Source organism: Nerophis ophidion, linkage group LG03 (genome assembly GCF_033978795.1).
Source record: "Nerophis ophidion isolate RoL-2023_Sa linkage group LG03, RoL_Noph_v1.0, whole genome shotgun sequence".
In the NCBI taxonomy this organism is placed as follows: domain Eukaryota; kingdom Metazoa; phylum Chordata; class Actinopteri; order Syngnathiformes; family Syngnathidae; genus Nerophis; species Nerophis ophidion.
In genome coordinates, this window is record NC_084613.1 from 73,212,020 (window position 1) to 73,230,150 (window position 18,131).

General features: G+C 36.7%; 1 protein-coding gene and 1 long non-coding RNA gene across 3 annotated transcripts in view; one reads left to right on the forward strand and one right to left on the reverse strand.

Annotated features, from left to right (window-relative positions):
* LOC133550035 (uncharacterized) overlaps window positions 1-18,131 on the reverse strand; it is a 262,035-nt gene that overhangs the window by 243,033 nt on the left and 871 nt on the right. The window lies entirely within an intron of this gene.
* bdkrb1 (bradykinin receptor B1) lies at window positions 8,263-11,610 on the forward strand. Of its 2 annotated transcripts, none has more exons than XM_061893748.1 (2): window positions 8,263-8,387; window positions 10,322-11,610. In XM_061893748.1, the coding sequence occupies exon 2, from the start codon at window positions 10,325-10,327 to the stop codon at window positions 11,390-11,392; it is 1,068 nt and encodes a 355-aa protein (XP_061749732.1). In that variant the 5' UTR covers window positions 8,263-8,387; window positions 10,322-10,324; the 3' UTR covers window positions 11,393-11,610. The 2 variants fall into 2 exon arrangements, with proteins under 2 accessions (XP_061749732.1, XP_061749733.1); XM_061893749.1 differs by lacking the exon at window positions 8,263-8,387 and adding an exon at window positions 9,904-9,928.

The following is an 18,131-nucleotide window of genomic DNA, read 5'->3' on the forward strand; positions in this document are numbered from 1 at the left end:
GAAAGTTTCTCCTTGTGCTGCCCATTTTGTTTCTTGTGCTGTCATATTTGTGTTTGCACAGTTATTTAGTGTTTTTTTCTAGTGGGATTCAAGATTGCCATAATATTTTTACCAGGAAACCGCAGGCCGCACTTATATATACTAAACTATAAAAAAAATGATAAATAATATGACACAAATGGTCCACGGGCCGTATGGTTGACACCTCTGCTCAAACGTGTTCATGGCTGCTGTGAGTCTGAGGCCCCGGCCACACGGCAACAGCGTTCTGGATGCCCTGCAACAAATACTTTTGGAGAACTGTTCCAGAGTGGAAAAATTTGACAACGCTGCCTTGCCGTTGTCACGTGGACAAGAAACCCACCACTGTTCAAGAATGACGATGTCGCCGCCGCCCCGTCACCAGACGAATAGGACAGACTCCCGCATGGAACATGACAGCGTTACCGCATGGATCAGTGCCAGAGAGTAAAAGGTTTTTTTGCTTAATGTGCCAAGCGATTGGCTGACGACCAGTCAGTTTTGGGGGAAATTAAAAAGATGATTCAAACAGCTCACAAATAAAAAACACTTGCTTGGATCATGAATGGAATAATTGTCAAAACTGTTAATAATCAAATTTCCGCACATTGTGAAAAAAAAACTCAGGCGCCAGAATTTTACCCTAAAATTTAGAGTAATTTTCACACCAAAATACTGTTATTTTTACAGTAAAATCCTGGTAACTGACCTGGCAGTTTTTTTTTTTTCCCGTAAAACCTACATTAAAGGTCTACTGAAACCCACTAATACAGACCACGCAGTCTGATAGTTTATATATCAATGATGAAATATTAACATTGCAACACATGCCAATACGGCCTCTTTAGTTTACTAAATTACAATTTTAAATTTCCCGCATTTAGAGTTTCGTCTTGAAAACGTCGCGAAATGATGACGCGTATGATGACGCGTGCGCGTGACGTCTCGAGTTGCAGGGAACATATTAGCGCAGCACCACTTGCGGCTAAAAGTCGTCTCTTTTCATCGCGCAATTAAACAGTATTCTGGACATCTGTGTTGCTGAATCTTTTGCAATTTGTTCAATTAATAATGGAGAAGTCAAAGTAGAAATATGGAGGTAGGAAGCTTTAGACTTTAGCCACACGGTGTTTCCTTGTTTAAAATTCCCAGTGGTGAAGCTTTACTATGGATCAGAGCGGTCAAGCGAACATGGTTCCCGACCAAATGTCAACCGGCAGGTTTCGGTGAGGAAATTGTGGGAAAAAGTCGCCTCTTACCGTAGACTTGCGGAGCTTGCGCCGTCCATGCAGCTTGTGTCGACTTCCCTCAGACACTGGCATCAACACACCCCTCCGACTATCAGGTACTATTTAATCTCACTAAAACACTCGCAACACAATAGAAAGATAAGGGATTTCCCAGAATTATCCTAGTAAATGTGTCTAAAAACATCTGAATCTGCCTTTTTTTTTTTTACTTTTTTTTTTTTTTTTCTAGTCCTTCGCTATCAATATCCTCAGCCACAAATCTTTCATCCTCGCTCAAATTAATGGGGAAATTGTCGTTTTCTTGGTCCGAATAGCTCTTTTTGTTGGAGGCTCCCGTTATAAACAATGTGAGGATGTGAGAAGCCTTGTGACGTCATCGTCTGCTACTTCCGGTAAAGGCAGGGCTTTTTTTATCAGCGACCAAAAGTTGCGAACTTTATCGTCGATGTTCTCTACTAAATCCTTTCAGCAAAAATATGGCAATATCGCGAAATGATCAAGTATGACACATAGAATGGACCTGCTACCCCCGTTTAAATAAGAACATCTCATTTCAGTAGGCCTTTAATTTTACATTGTATATCTGCAAATGGAAAAACGGTATGACTTATTTTTACAGTAAAATTTTACTGTATATGGAAAAACGGTATGACTTATTTTTACAGTAAAATTTTACAGACTGAGGTGCCATGTATTTTACTGTAAAAATCAGATTTTTTTTTTTTTCCCGTACAGACTATTTTTGTACTTAATTCATGGTGTCTGTGATGTAAACAATTACAGTTGTGCCCAAATTAGCACATTTATAAGTTGTTAGGGTGATGCAAAATCTTGTTTGCTGAAAAATACACATTGTACCATTTCAAATGTCATGAGTGGAGAGATTAGAGCCTTATTAAGTAATTTTAACACATTTAACTCTCAGGCTGAGCAGCAGACAACTACAGACTGCTAACTCTTTTATTTTGGCCTTTTCGACTCAAGGCACTGACAAAGTTTCCAGTCACGCCTCTTTTTTTTTTTTCACTTGTCTTGTGGTACTGTGGGTTTTTTTTTTTTGCTTCCCTGCGCTACACAACAATTAAACAGCCCACTCAATGTTGACTCAGAGGTTGGGGTGAGGGTGCATACACAAACACTCCTGGATCTTCCCAAAATAAAGGCAAGGCAAACCAAAAAGGAGGCCAGTATTTAACCACCACATTGTGAGGGGTTAAAAATTGTTGTGGAATACCACTGGAGGAGATAACTAACTTTAACTACAGAAAAAAATGTCAAATATATGCTTTGTATTGTCGTTGCAGGTATTTTGGTCATAGTTTTCATGCATTTTTCCTGTTTAACCAGCTATAAAATAACTGTGTCATGTTTGTATGAGAAAAATATTACATTGGAATATAAATATATACTGTACGTGTGTGCAATGTAACAATCACCTCAAATGTATTGTCCTGTCATATTTATCCTTTCTAACCATGATGTAAATTAAATAAATGCACAACAGCTGTGGTTACACAATTTGAAATGGTAGTTTGGATTTGTGTACAGAGCTCAAATAATAACATTGTGGTCAGGGTCCAAGGGATTACAATTTTTTCAGATTTTTTTTTACTATTGTACTGTATGTTAGTATTAAGGCTACTGATATGTGTATTTATGCATTTTATTATAGTAATTTGATAAATATAGGAAAAAAATTAACTATTTCAAACATTATTTACTCGTGAAGTGAATTGTATTTATATAGCGCTTTTCTCTAGTGACTCAAAGCACTTTACATAGTGAAACCCATTAACTAAGTTACATTTAAACCAGTGTGGGTGGGACTGGGCGCAGGAGAGTAAAGTCTCTTGCCCAAGGACACAACGGCAGTGACAATCAATGAAGGAAGCGGGGATCCAACCTGGAACCCTCAAGTCGCTGGCACGGCAGCTCTACTAACCGAGCCAGTTCGCCTCATTAGTAATATATTCAATTCTATATCAAAGCATAATAAATGTACTAATCCAAAATTAAGTTTGCTTAAAAACATTTAATTATGAAGAAATTAAAACTGCTTGCTTTTTTATAGTTAAAGTTTTGTAATATTGCATTTAAAAAATATAACATTTATATGTCATACGATTAAGCTTTAAAAGGGTAATTGCAATTTTTTGGGGAATGTTGCCTAACATTCAAAATCATTACGAGAGACAAAAACCCTGTGTCTTTTTTGGGGTATTTTAAATATTGATTAAAAAACAAACGCTTGCAAGATGTGGTTAATGGTAGTCACCGTTGTAGCCTTCAAAAGCCCTCTGAAATAACTTCAAAGCCCTCCATCAATGTTTTATATACACACTGCAAGTCTATATATAATGTAGTAAAAGACTTTCATAACAATATGTAATATGGTCAATATTTACTGTATTTCCCCAGCGCAATTATTTCCGTTTCCATAGCAGTGCTCTTCCGCCAACAAATGTGTGTTTCTATACTTTCAGAAACAAACGTGAGTGTGTTGTAATCATAGCAGACTTGGTAACAGCCAACAAAGATGGTTATTTTTGTAAAAATTTGGATTTATAACCTTATCTTTTTGAACCTGAATATACGGAGGATGAACTGTTGCTTCTAGAAGAAAGCATGAAGAAAAGTGTGAAACGTTAAAGCAGACGGAAGCCCAGAGAGTGACTTGACGCTGCAAATGCGGAACTTGGAGCGAAGATATGCCAACATAAATGGCACGCTTACCCAAAATCAACTTGAAAGGTCCCCGGCCAGTTGGATCAAACAAACAAATGCCTATCCAGTGAGTCATTAAAATGTTGATCATGATACACGCAGCACATCATGTGTGTTAGTACAACTGCAGTACATATGCTGTCAAGCTAGCTGTGTACCAACAAAACATGAAATTTGGGCTAGTACTTTACAGAAACTGTAATAAGATTGCTCATGTTTTTCAGTCAGTACAGATTGATGTCCTACCTCATTGTGTTGTGTATTACAAACTCAAAAGCCATTCAGGTGCTGACACAGAAGCTAACTTAAGGCTTATGATCAAAAAATAGTTCCTTAGTGTTTGCTCTTACAATAACCATGTCGCTACAGCTTGGTTATTATACAGGTTGAATGAAGTATTGTCGGCGGTTTTTGATGCATTCAAAAAGTTATTTAGAGGCAGAATGGATCGCTCCCGTTAGCTGTTTTGCTAGCCACCTGGAACGAGCTGATAACTACAAATTAGAATTCAAAATAAAAAAACGTTTGTCTTTAAAAAAGGACTGTGAACGATAGGCAAACATTTTTAAAAAGTGCAGTTCCCCTTTAAGATTCTTTATTATCTTTGTAAACACTATACAATGAAACTTGGTTCAGTGCTTTACTTAAGGGGGACCTATTATGCAAAACCAACGTTTCTTACCTATTGGTACCGGATTTTGGAAGTGCTTAAGTCACAAAAATGTTTAATCAAACCATGGAGGCACTGTAACCTTGCCTTCCTTTATTCATACTTCCTCCAAACGAGCCATTTGAAATTCAACCCATTGATGACATCAGCGGATATATGCACATATGGTAGAGATTTACCGGAAGAGCTTTGCGCAAGTCTGCCGTTGTAGTCCGACGCTGTACCCAATAAGCTCCTTCTTTTTTTTCTATTCTCTTGTTGTGGGGCAGACTGGCTCGTACATGCACATGCATCCTACGCTGTTGCCATTTCTAATGCAAAGTAGCTTATAATTAACTTATATCTGTCAGTAGACTGGCCCTAAAAGCGCTCAAATCTACATGGCTGGTGGGGAGAAGACACATACATTTTAGTATACTTAATTGCATAATAAATAAGTCATAGTATAATAAATGCAGTAATTATAAATTAACTTTGCTTAAAAATAACTTCATTCATGAAAAATTTAATTGTTTGCTATTCTACAGTTATTTTTTGGGAATGCTTGACACTTAGCATCAAGGGTTGGAATTGGGGGTTAAATCACCAAAATGATTCCCGGGCGAAGCCATTGTTGCTACTCACTGCTCCCCTCGCCTCCCAGGGGGTGATCAAGGGTGATGGGTCAAATGCAGAGAATAATTTCACCACACCTGCTGTTTGTGAGACAATCCTTGGTGCTTGATATATTTTAAAAGTATATAAATTAAGGTTTAGGAATCCTTATTGTCATTGTACACCAGGGGTAACAAACGCGGTGCCCGCGGGCACCAGGTAGCCCATAAGGACCAGATGAATAGCCCGCTGGCCTGTTCTAAAAATAGCTCAAATAGCAGCACTTACCAGTGAGCTGCCTCTATTTTTTAAATTGTATTTATTTACTAGCAAGCTGGTCTCGCTCATTTTAATTCTGAGCAAGACAAAACTCAAATAAAATTTGAAAATCCAAGAAAATGTTTTAAAGACTTGGTCTTCACTTGTTTGAATAAATTCATTTATTTTTTTACTTTGCTTCTTATAACTTTCAGAAAGACATTTTTAGAGAAAAAATACAACCTTAAAAATTATTTTAGGATTTTAAAAACACATATACCTTTTTACCTTTTAAATTCCTTCCTCTTCTTTCCTGACAATTTAAATGAAAGTTCAAGTAAATTTATTTTTTTATTGTAAAGAATAATATATACATTTTATTTTAATTATTCATTTTAGCTTCTGTTTACTTAACAACGAATATTTGTGAAATATTTCTTCAAACTTATGATTAAAATTCAAAAAAATTATTCTGGCAAATCTAGAAAATCTTAAGAATCAAAATTAAATCTTATTTCAAAGTCTTTTGAATTTCTTTTAAAATTTTTGTTCTGGAAAATCTAGAAGAAATAATGATTCGTCTTTGTTAGAAATATAGCTTGGTCCAATTTGTTACATATTCTAACAAAGTGCACATTGGATTTTAACCTATTTAAAACATGTGATCAAAATTCTAAAATTAATTTTAATCAGGAAAAACTACTAAAGATGTTCCATAAATTCTTTTTTAAATTTTTTCAAAAAGATTCTAATTAGTTAGTTTTTCTCTTCTGTTTTACGGTTGAATTTTGAATTTTAAAGAGTCAAAATTGAAGATAAACTATGTTTCAGAATTTAATTTTCAATGTTTTCCGGTTTTTCTCCTTTTTCGAACCGTTCAATTAAGTGTTTTTTTTTCATCATTTATTCTCTACAAAAAAACCTTTCATGAAAGGGGGAAAAAATGTACGACAGAATGACAGACAGAAATACATATATATATATATATATATATATATATATATATATATATATATATATACATACATACATACATATATATATATACACATATATACATATAGATTTATTTATTAAAGGTAAATTGAGCAAATTGGCTATTTCTGGCAATTTATTTAAGTGTGCATCAAACTGGTAGCCCTTCGCATTAATCAAAACTCAAATAGAATTTGAAAATCCAAGAAAATGTTTTAAAGACTTGGTCTTCACTTGTTTGAATAAATTCATTTATTTTTTTTACTTTGCTTCTTATAACTTTCAGAAAGACCACTTTAGAGAAAAAATACAACCTTAAAAATGATTTTAGGATTTTTAAACACATACCTTTTTACCTTTAAAATTCCTTACTCTTCTTTCCTGACAATTTAAATCAATGTTCAAGTAAATATATGTGTTTTTTCGTAAAGAATAATATATACATTTTATTTTAATTCTTAATTTTAGCTTCTGTTTATTTATCGAAGAATATTTGTGAAATATTTATTCAAACTTATGATTAAAATCCCCAAAAAATATTCTGGCAAATCTAGAAAATTTTTAGAATCAAATTTAAATCTTATTTCAAAGTCTTTTGAATTTCTTTTAAAATTTTTGTTCTGGAAAATCTAGAAGAAATAATTATTTGTCTTTGTTAGAAATAAAGCTTGGTCCAATTTGTTATATATTCTAACAAAATGCAGATTGAATTTTAATCTATTTAAAACATGCGATCAAAATTCTAAAATTAATTTTAATCAGGAAAAACTACTAATGATGTTCCATAAATTATTTTTTAATTTTTTTCAAAAAGATTTGAACTAGTTAGTTTTTCTCTTCTTTTTTACGGTTGAATTTTGAATTCTAAAGAGTCGAAATTGAAGATAAACTATGTTTCAAAATTAAATTTTCATTGTTATCCGTTTTTTCTCCTTTTTCAAACCGTTCAATTAAGTGGTTTTTTTTCATCATTTATTCTCTACAAAAAAACCTTCCATGAAAGGGAAAAAAATGTACGACGGAAAGACAGACAGAAATACCCATTTATATATATATATATATATATATATATATATATTTATTAAAGGTAAATTGAGCAAATTGGCTATTTCTAGCAATTTATTTAAGTGTGTATCAAACTGGTAGCCCTTCGCATTAATCAGTACCCAAGAAGTAGCTCTTGGTTTCAAAAAGGTTGGTGACCCCTGTGGTACACATTATACAATGAAACTTGGTTTAGTTCTCCACTTAAACTGCTAGTAGCCTGTTACAGTATATTTACAGGCATAAAATAGAAAAAAAAAACTATTCAGTAAACAGGTTAAAACATTTCAAATAAATAATACAACTAATTGTGTAATGTAAATTCAATTATATAAATATATAATTAATCAATATAATTTCCTTGTTAATATACAAAATACATTGTATTATCGATTAAAAAAAATTGAACACTAAAATAAAAAAAAATAGTAAAACAATCCAAGTTTCAATGTGTATCTTCACCACCAGATGTTGCTAAATACCAAACACTCGCCCGGGTTTGAACTGAAAGTCAATGCACATTCACATGAAGTGCTTGCAAAAAGAGGGTTATGCATTGAAATGTCTCCAATGATGCGGGGGAGGAAAATAATGATTTTCTAATCATCATAATAATCAATAAAAGTTACAAATGTTCTTAACGATTTGTTTAAGCCAAGATAATCCGGTAGTTGTTCTATAAAATGTTCTCCATTTAGGGGCCTGGAGTAATTCACGTAGCAGGTTCATGTTCATAAACAAGCTGATGTGTCGAGCGTGTGCAAGAATGCTGCTCTATATACAAAAACGCTCACAGCTCTTCTCGTTGCATACACACACACATTTGAGCTCTACGGTCAGTTTGGATCACGGTAAGAACTTTTTATGTTGCATTCTTTATATTTAGGGATCTCTATGATGACTCATGCATACCAGCATTTATAGGAATCATATGACTAAGAAGAGGAACTAGAGTCAGCAGTTTTATCCTAGCATGATCAGTCATCTGATGTTATTTCAAAACTGAAAGTCTGTTGAGGCAGCTAAACTTAAAACAAAGTGATAATGTTAACGTTATTAGTCATTTATGAGGCAATTAATACATCGCAATTACATAGCGAGTACAATATTTTTAGATGTATTTTGTATTGTATAGCAAATGTGATAATACTAATAAGAAAATGCTCTGTTGGGGTAATAAAGTGATTATCTCTGAATTGGAGAGTAACATGTACGATCCCCAGGTGACCCCTCAGTCCTTTCAGTGCATACTTATCCTCTTCCAAGCTTCATTAATCTGACTGCAGGATATCTAGACATGTTCCTCTGAGTTATTTAGCTTTGTGACTCAAACAGCAAAGATTGAAAATAAATTCCGCGAACATGAGTGATAAAGTCATGAAGCAACGTTCATCTGATAAGAAACCGGGTAGTTTCTGGTGCATGGAAAATTACGTTGCAGATGACAAAAATTCTGTAATTGTGACTCAATTGGTGGAAAAGGAAAATTGTCATACTGTCTGTTTGATTTTGTCAGATTGTTAGCTTGCAGACGACTTTCTGGTTCATGGTGATTATTGTAAATTTAGGAATGGCCAGACAAGAAGGGAAGGTTCCTATGTAACTCAGAACAATAAAAACAGAAAATTACAATATAATGCAACTTAACTAACAGCAAGCAATACGTAAAGTCTGGCAAACACACCTCTACATATCTAAGTAAATATTTTGGAGTACCCTAGGGTTCAATAATGGAACCAAATTTGTCCTATCTCTGTACATGCAACACTTGTAAAGTTACAAAGGACTTGAAGTTAGTACTATTTACAGACGATACAAAGGCATTTTGTTCACGAGCAAACACACAAGCTAATACAAAAAATAAGAATTCAAAAATTCAATTATTTGGTGCGTTTGCAAACAGCTAAAATTACATGCAATAATGTATACAATGTCAGATAATGTACGACAATTATTTTTTACAGTAAGAGAATTGTACTTCACACATTCATATGCACGTACAACACTTAAGACCTTTAGTACATCAGTATATAGAATTAAATTATGGAACGGATTAAGTGAAGAAATCAAACAATGCGCTAAAATTATCCAGTTTGAAGAAGTGTTCTAATTCAAAGTGTTTACAAAGTACAAGGGAAAAAAAATCTTGATAAACATCCTCAACCTTATCGAAAAACAAGATACTCTTATTCATCTCATTATGTGAATTTATAAACAACTATTTATTCATGAGGACTTTACTGATATTTGTTTGTGTTACGCACAAGAAATCAAAAACATTTTACAACTTGCTATGAAACAAAAAAAAAAAAAGGAGGGGTAAGATTAAACATAAGCTATGTTTCTCCTTACTCTTTTTCAGACATGTATTGAGAAACTGTTTATACTGTCGGTAAGTACATGTTTGCATGTTCCAAATAAACTAATTATCATTGACACTTTAAAGCACTAGTGATTTAGGGCTATATAAATAAACATTGATTGATTATCATAACCATTACCACTGAAATCTGTAAAATTGTAGAAGTATGGATAAGGGATTTGCGTTTGAACGTCCGTTTATTAGCAAACAGACTAATTTCCAGTTCATGTAAAATGATGTGAGACACTAGAAAAGATAGTTGGGGTTATATTGACTACAACAGTTCCATTTCAAATGTAAAAAAATCTTCCACCAAAAGCTTTTAGTTTTTATTTATAGGTTATGCCTTCCTGATTTAATACTTACGAAAATACCAGACTATGGTAAAAGGGTACCGACTAGATAAATGTTGTCGTTCTGCAGACCATGGAGCCAGTGAAGCTTGTGACGACGGCGGTTCCTGAAAACAGCAGCTCGTCGCTCCAATCCGACTTCTTCACGTCCGCCGAGTTTGCCGCCATCCGCCTCATTGTCCCGCCGTACATCTTCACTGTATCCGTGCTCGGCCTCCTCTTGAACGCCTTCGTCCTGTGCGTGTTCCTCGCTCACAAGGATCGACTGACCGTGGCAGAAGTCTACCTGAGCAACCTGGCCGTTGCCGACTTTGCGGTCCTTTGCGGCCTCCCCTTCTGGGGCGCCAACATTCTCAACGACTACAACTGGTTGTACGGCGACACCTTGTGCAAAATGGTCAACGGCGTCATTATGGTGAACTTCTACACCAGCGTCTACACCCTGGTGATGATCAGCGTCGACCGCTATCTGGCCATCGTGAGGACCATGAAGGCGAGGTGGCTGCGACGGACGCGGTACGCTAAGGTTACCTGCGTCTTCCTGTGGATTTTAGGGTTCTTGCTCAGCACGCCGACCGTGCTGCACAGAAAAGCAACCTACAATGAGGAATTCCAGATCACCGCCTGTCTATTGGACTACGGAATTTCCTGGAAGTTAGCCAATCAGCTTCTTCTGAACATTGTTGGCTTTGTCCTGCCTGCTCTGGTGATCGTCTTCAGCAGCAGGGCTATAATCAAGGCTTTAGCTCAGAGGAAAGATACCGTAGGCCTCCACGACGTCAACGACACAAAGGCCTCGGTGTTGTTGTACGCCGTTACGGTGCTCTTCATCCTCTGCTGGGGGCCCTTTCAAGTCTTCACCTTTTTCGACACCCTCTGCGACGTCCATGTACTAGATGTCAAACTGTGGTCCCACGCTTTGGACATAGGAGGGCAAGTTTCTGCCTATATCGCAATACTTAACAGTGCCCTGAACCCTCTGTTGTACGTCCTATCAGGGCAATATTTCAGGAAGAAAGTTAGCGCCATCTACAGGAGGACTCTACATCAGCGCAGAGGATCAGACATGACCACATATCAACGTTCTGTCGTGTCCACGTACATTCAGAGGCCCGAGCAGATAAAGCCAGTCGTCATTTAAGATGTTGGGGAAAAACGTTGGCCAATTTCTGTTGCTGAGCAAAGTAGCAGCAGTCAAGCAATCACTGAAAGGGGACCCAATATGATTTTAATCTACATTTAAAACACTTATACTGGACATGCATATATACAATACACAATACATACATTTAATATGCTTTGGTGTACATTGTGCGCAAATTTTGCTCAACAGTCACTTTTATAAATAGTTTTTTTTTATTTGCCTGCAAAATGTTTGTGTCTTGAGGCGCTTGAAACCACACCCCAGCATCTACAAAAGTACTGTATCATAATTTATCATTTTAAGATACATGTTTAAATATGTATTATGCAGTTGTAGCCGCAATTTTTTGTCCAGACAGTCAAAAATAAACCTAATAAACATAATATACAGTCACAACATTAAGTACAGCTATACACTGATCAAAACGGACTGTGCATAAAAAACAGCTGTTTTACCAGCGTTTATGTCACTGCATGTCGCACATCGGTATTATTATACGCATGCCAAGTTTAGATTAAAAAACTACTTTTTGGTGTTTTCCGCACAGATTGAAACTTGGTTAGCTCCTCCCCCTCTGGCTAAGAGCTTCAGTATCCAACAATGTAACAACATTTATAAGTCAGAAAAGACAAAATCAAACACAGGTGCTCTTTATTTCTAGCATCAGAATATTAAAAACGTCCGATACAAAGTTGTGATCCTGTCTGTCCAACTGACTAGATGAACAACTACATAGAGATCCTGAGATGCAAAAGTACATGATGTCATCTGTCAACACACCTCCAAATCACAGTAAAACTTTGAAACTCCAACAACAATACATCTAATATCAGTGGTGTCCCAATGCAACTTTTAGCGACATTGGTCACATCGTGTCATTGTTGGTTTACGAGCAGACGAGCATGGTCGGTAGCGCACAATCACAGAGTACTTACAAGCAGACACAGTGTGTAGACAGAAAAGGGAGAACGGACGCATTTTGGCTTAAAATCTAACGATAAAGGTGAAGTTATAACACTGAAATGCCCTCAGGAAGAGGTGCTTTAAAGGCCTACTGAAACCCACAACTACCTACCACGCAGTCTGATAGCTTATATGTCAATGATGAAATATTAACAATGCAACACATGCCAATACGGCCGATTTAGTTTACTATATTGTAATTTTAAATTTCCCGCTGAGTTTCTTGTTGAAAACGTCGCGGAATGATGACGCGTGCGCGTGACGTCACGGACTGTCAGGAAATATTAGCGCAGCACTATTTGCGGCTAAAAGTCGTCTCTTTTCATCGCGCAATTAAACAGTATTCTGAACATCTGTGTTGCTGAATCTTTTGCAATTTGTTCAATTAATGATGGAGAAGTCAAAGTAGAAAGATGGAGTTGGGAAGCTTTAGCCTTTAGCCACACAAACACACGGTGATTCCTTGTTTAAAATTCCCGGAGGTGAAGCTTTACTATGGATCAGAGCGGTCAAGCGAACATGGACCCACTTGTCAACCGGCAGGTTTCGGTGAGAAAATTGTGGTAAAAAGTTGCCTCTTACCGGACATCAGCTGAGCTTGCGCCGTCCATGCAGCTGCCGTTGACTTCCCTCAGACACTGGCGTCAAGACACCCGTGGACACACCCCTCTGACTATCAGGTACTATTTAATCTCACTAAAACACTAGCAACACAATAGAAAGATAAGGGATTTTCCAGAATTATCCTAGTAAATCTGTCTAAAAACATCTGAATCCGTCCCAATGCAATCGCCTTTTTTTTTTTTACTTTTTTTTTTCTAGTCCTTTGCTATCAATATCATCATACACAAATCATTCATTCTTGCTCAAATTAATGGGGGAATTGTCGTTTTCTCGGTCCAAATAGCTCTTGCCGTTGGAGGCTCCCATTATAAATAATGTGAGGACGTGAGGAGCCCTCACCCTTGTGATGTCATCGTCTGCGACTTCCAGTACAGGCAAGGCTTTTTTATCAGCACCAAAATTTGCGAACTTTATCATCGATGTTCTCTACTAAATCTTTCAGCAAAAATATGGCAATATCGCGAAATGATCAAGTAGGACACATAGAATGGACGTGCTATCCCCGTTTAAATAAGAAAATCTCATTTCAGTGGGCCTTTAAGACATGGCTAGCTAGCTAGCGGTTAAAGTCCAGCCCCATTCGGCAGTGTTTTAGCTACTTCTAAATCACTAATCCTTATCTCCATGGCGACAAATAAAGTGAGCTTCTTTCAAGTATCATCTCTGCAGGACGAGGAATAGCTGAACATGCTTCACTACACACCGTATAGATATAACATGTTGAAATAGAAAGTAGACAGATCCATCCATCCATCCATCCATCTTCTTCCGCTTATCCGAGGTCGGGTCGCGGGGGCAGCAGCCTAAGCAGGGAAGCCCAGACTTCCCTCTCGCCAGCCACTTTGTCTAGCTCTTCCCGGGGGACCCCGAGGCGTTCCCAGGCCAGCCGGGAGACATAGTCTTCCCAACGTGTCCTGGGTCTTCCCCGTGGCCTCCTACCGGTTGGACGTGCCCTAAACACCTCCCTAGGGAGGCGTTCGGGTGGCATCCTGACCAGATGCCCGAACCACCTCATCTGGCTCCTCTCGATGTGAAGGAGCAGCGGCTTTACTTTGAGTTCCTCCCGGATGGCAGAGCTTCTCACCCTATCTCTAAGGGAGAACCCCGCCACACGGCGGAGGAAACTCATTTCGGCCGCTTGTACCCGTGATCTTATCCTTTCGGTCATGACCCAAAGCTCATGACCATAGGTGAGGATGGGAACGTAGATCGACCGGTAAATTGAGAGCTTTGCCTTCCGGCTCAGCTCTTTCTTCACCACAACGGATCGATACAACGTCCGCATTACTGAAGACGCCGCACCGATCTGCCTGTCGATCTCACGATCCAAAGTAGACAGATATTAACAGTAAATGAATAAGTACATTTATAATTCATTTTCTACCACTTGTCCTCATAATAGAATGATAAATGACACAATATGTTACTGCATACGTCAGCAGCTAAATTAGGAGCCTTTGTTTGCTTACTTACTACTAAAAGACAAGTTGTCTTATAAGTTCACTATTTTATTTAAGGACAAACCTGCAATAAGAAATATACGTTTAATGTACCGTAAGATTTTTTGTTAAAATAAAGCCAATTATGGATTTTTTTGTGGTCCACTTTATTTAGATAAGTATCAAAAAGTACCAAAAAGTATTACTGGTACCGGTACCAAAATATTGGTATAGGGACAGCACTTGTGTGGAATGTTAAAAAAGACTTGATCAAGTGGAATTAGTTGGAGAACAATGTTAGGTATGAAAAAAAACACTAGAACAGCTGTTTATAAGCTAAAGTGGAGTGCCAATTTGTTTTTGGTGACACCTAATGGTTACAATAACTCCTTAAATTAAACTCATGCCGCAGCAAATAATGCCAACATGCTTTTTACTAGACACTTTCGAATACGCTTTTGTACCTGTGAATAAATGCAACTATAACTGTTTGATACTTGTTTATAATATTAAATGTTAAATGTGTTTGTCAATTAAGGATATGTTACATATGTTCGGTTTGTGTGCTCAGCTGTTATTTAGTTGCTTTTGTAAATGACTTGACTCAAATACAAGAAAAGACCAACCTTGTGTGCTTATTGGAGGATATTTAGATGTGAACTACAGATCGTAGTTTGTCAGACATTTTAGATACAGGCTGATATCATCCGATACTCTTTTTTTTTTTTTTTTTATGATATCGAGCCACCACTTTAACTAATATACTGTGACCCAAGAGTTAAAGTTAAGTTAAAGTACCACTGATAGTCACACACACACACTAGGTGTGGAGAAATTATCGTCTGCATTTGACCCATCACCCTTGATCACCTCCTGGGAGGTGAGTGGAGCAGTAAGCGGCAGCGGTGGCCGCGCCCAAGAATAAATTTTTGGTGATTTAACCCCCAATTCCAACCCTTGATGCTGAGTGCAAAGCAGGGAGATAATGGGTCCTATTTGGTATGAATCGGCCGAGGTTTGAAGTCACGACCTATTACAAACCCATTATGCAATGAACGTCATATTATATATTCCCACTAGGTGGTCTGCTGCTTAAACAGTTAGCCTTTTCTGATGCAAGTCAATTGCTTCATGTTAATTAATTGCATCAAATTACAAAATAAGCAAGGCAAAAAAAGTTTTACAAAAAGCCACAGTAATGTCAAAACACTCGTTTTAAATACTCCAAATTAGTTTTCCCATTTAAAACATGCATTTTCTTTTGTAGAGTGAAAGCTATTGGAGCATCTTTCTAATTAACTGCATTGATGGCTGCAGGCCAAACTATTGAATAAATACAAATAGTAAGTTAAACACCACATTTAGATCATCAGCAGCACTGAACCATGTAAAACTATGATCACCACAATCAAACAATACGACTAATTAATACATCTCTAGGTATCATTTTTAACGGCACATTTCCATATAATCCACCTTAAACCATGAAGGCATAAACATGTTGATATATTTTTGTTTGCAGCAATATGCCCACACTGGGGCGCTGCAAGCTTTCTCTACTCAATAGGAGAGACAATGTGTGACAGGAAATTAATGCTATTTTATATTTTATGCACTTCAGTCTTTGTTAAGATAACTATACAAAATTTATATTTTTGTGCATATTATTTCTGCATGTTTGGAAAAATATTGTAGCCAAATGACAATTAACTATATATATCAAGTTAATATTACTCATCATATGATAGGCTTTTATGTATGTTTCTTAAAAAGGGCTTTTTTAAAAGAAAGTACAAATCAGATTTTACCAGTGTACATACTCATAAGTGCATTCCTTTAAAAAAAAAAAAAGTAAAATATAGTTTTACCAACTATATAACAAAATTACATAATTAGCACAAATTACAACATTAGCATAATAGTGCATTGGACACAACAGCGAGTGTGTTAAACCAGTGGTTCTCAAATGGGGGTACTTGAAAGTATGCCAAGGGGTACGTGAGATTTTTTTTAAATATTCTAAAAATAGCAACAATTAAAACATCCTTTATATATATATTTATATCTATTGAATAATACTTCAACAAAATATGAATGTAAGTTCATAAACTGTGAAAAAAAATACAACAATGCAATATTCAGTGTTGACAGCTAGATTTTTTGTGGACATGTTCCATAAATATTGATGTTAAAGATTTCTTTTTTTTTGTGAAGAAATGTTTAGAATTGAGTTGATGAATCCAGATGGATCTTTATTACAATCCCCAAAGAGGGCACTTTAAGTTGATGATTACTTCTATGTGTAGAAATCTTTATTTATAATTCTTTCTTTTCTTTTCTCAGTTTATTTCGAACATGACATACCTACAACATTATACATCAGGCAATTTCATCATTTCACAATACACAATACATCATGTCCGAAAAGGAATAGGAAGAAGCAAAACTTATTTAATTCAACCCCTTTCCTACGCCAGAGCGCCCACAAATATATACATTCATTCACTGACCTTTACAGGAAAATAACAAAATAGCAAAATGACATCCGTGAATGAGTAACACAACAAATTTGTAATATGTACTTAATTTTTTGACAAGAACAAGAAAGTTTGATCACATTACGCCTGTACTGGCTCACCTGCACTGGCTTCCTGTGCACTTAAGATGTGACTTTAAGGTTTTACTACTTACGTATAAAATACTACACGGTCTAGCTCCATCCTATCTTGCGGATTGTATTGTACCATATATCACGGCAAGAAATCTGCGTTCAAAGGACTGCGGCTTATTAGTGATTCCCAAAGCCCAAAAAAAGTCTGCGGGCTATAGAGCGTTTTCATTTCGGGCTCCAGTACTCTGGAAAGCCCTCCCGGTAACAGTTCGAGATGCCACCTCAGTAGAAGCATTTAAGTCTCACCTTAAAAATCATTTGTATACTCTAGCCTTTAAATAGACTCCCTTTTTAGACCAGTTGATCTGCCGTTTCTTTTCTTTTTCTCCTATGTCCCACTCTCCCTTGTGGAGGGGGTCCGGTCCGATCCGGTGGCCATGTACTGCTTGCCTGTGTATCGGCTGGGGACATCTCTGCGCTGCTGATCCGCCTCCGCTTGGGATGGTTTCCTGCTGGCTCTGCTGTGAACGGGACTCTCGCTGCTGTGTTGGATCCGCTTTGGACTGGACTCTCGCGACTGTGTTGGATCCATTATGGATTGAACTTTCACAGTATTATGTTAGACCCGCTCGACATCCATTGCTTTCCTCCTCTCCAAGGTTCTCATAGTCATCATTGTCACCGACGTCCCACTGGGTCATTATTGTCACCGATGTCCCACTGGGTGTGAGTTTTCCTTGCCCTTATGTGGGCCTACCGACGATGTCGTAGTGGTTTGTGCAGCCCTTTGAGACACTAGTGATTTAGGGCTATATAAGTAAACATTGATTGATTGATTGATTATTAATTCAGTCATTATCAACATACTGAGAAGAAGAATATCTTATTTTCAATAAGGTTGAAAGTGTTTCTTATAATTCTTCTTCTTTGTACTTTGTAAGCACTATTAATTTGAACAGGCTCTTAAACTGGATCATATCAGTACAATGTTTAACTTCTTTAGTTAATCCATTCCATAATTTAATTCCACATACTGATATGCTAAAGGTTTTAAGTGTTTTCCGTGCATACAAATGTGTTAAATTAGATTTTCCTCTAA

Bases quoted from the DNA above. Each gene is read 5' to 3' on its own strand.
- bdkrb1 (XM_061893748.1), top strand. From the start codon at position 10,325: ATGGAGCCAGTGAAGCTTGTGACGACGGCGGTTCCTGAAAACAGCAGC.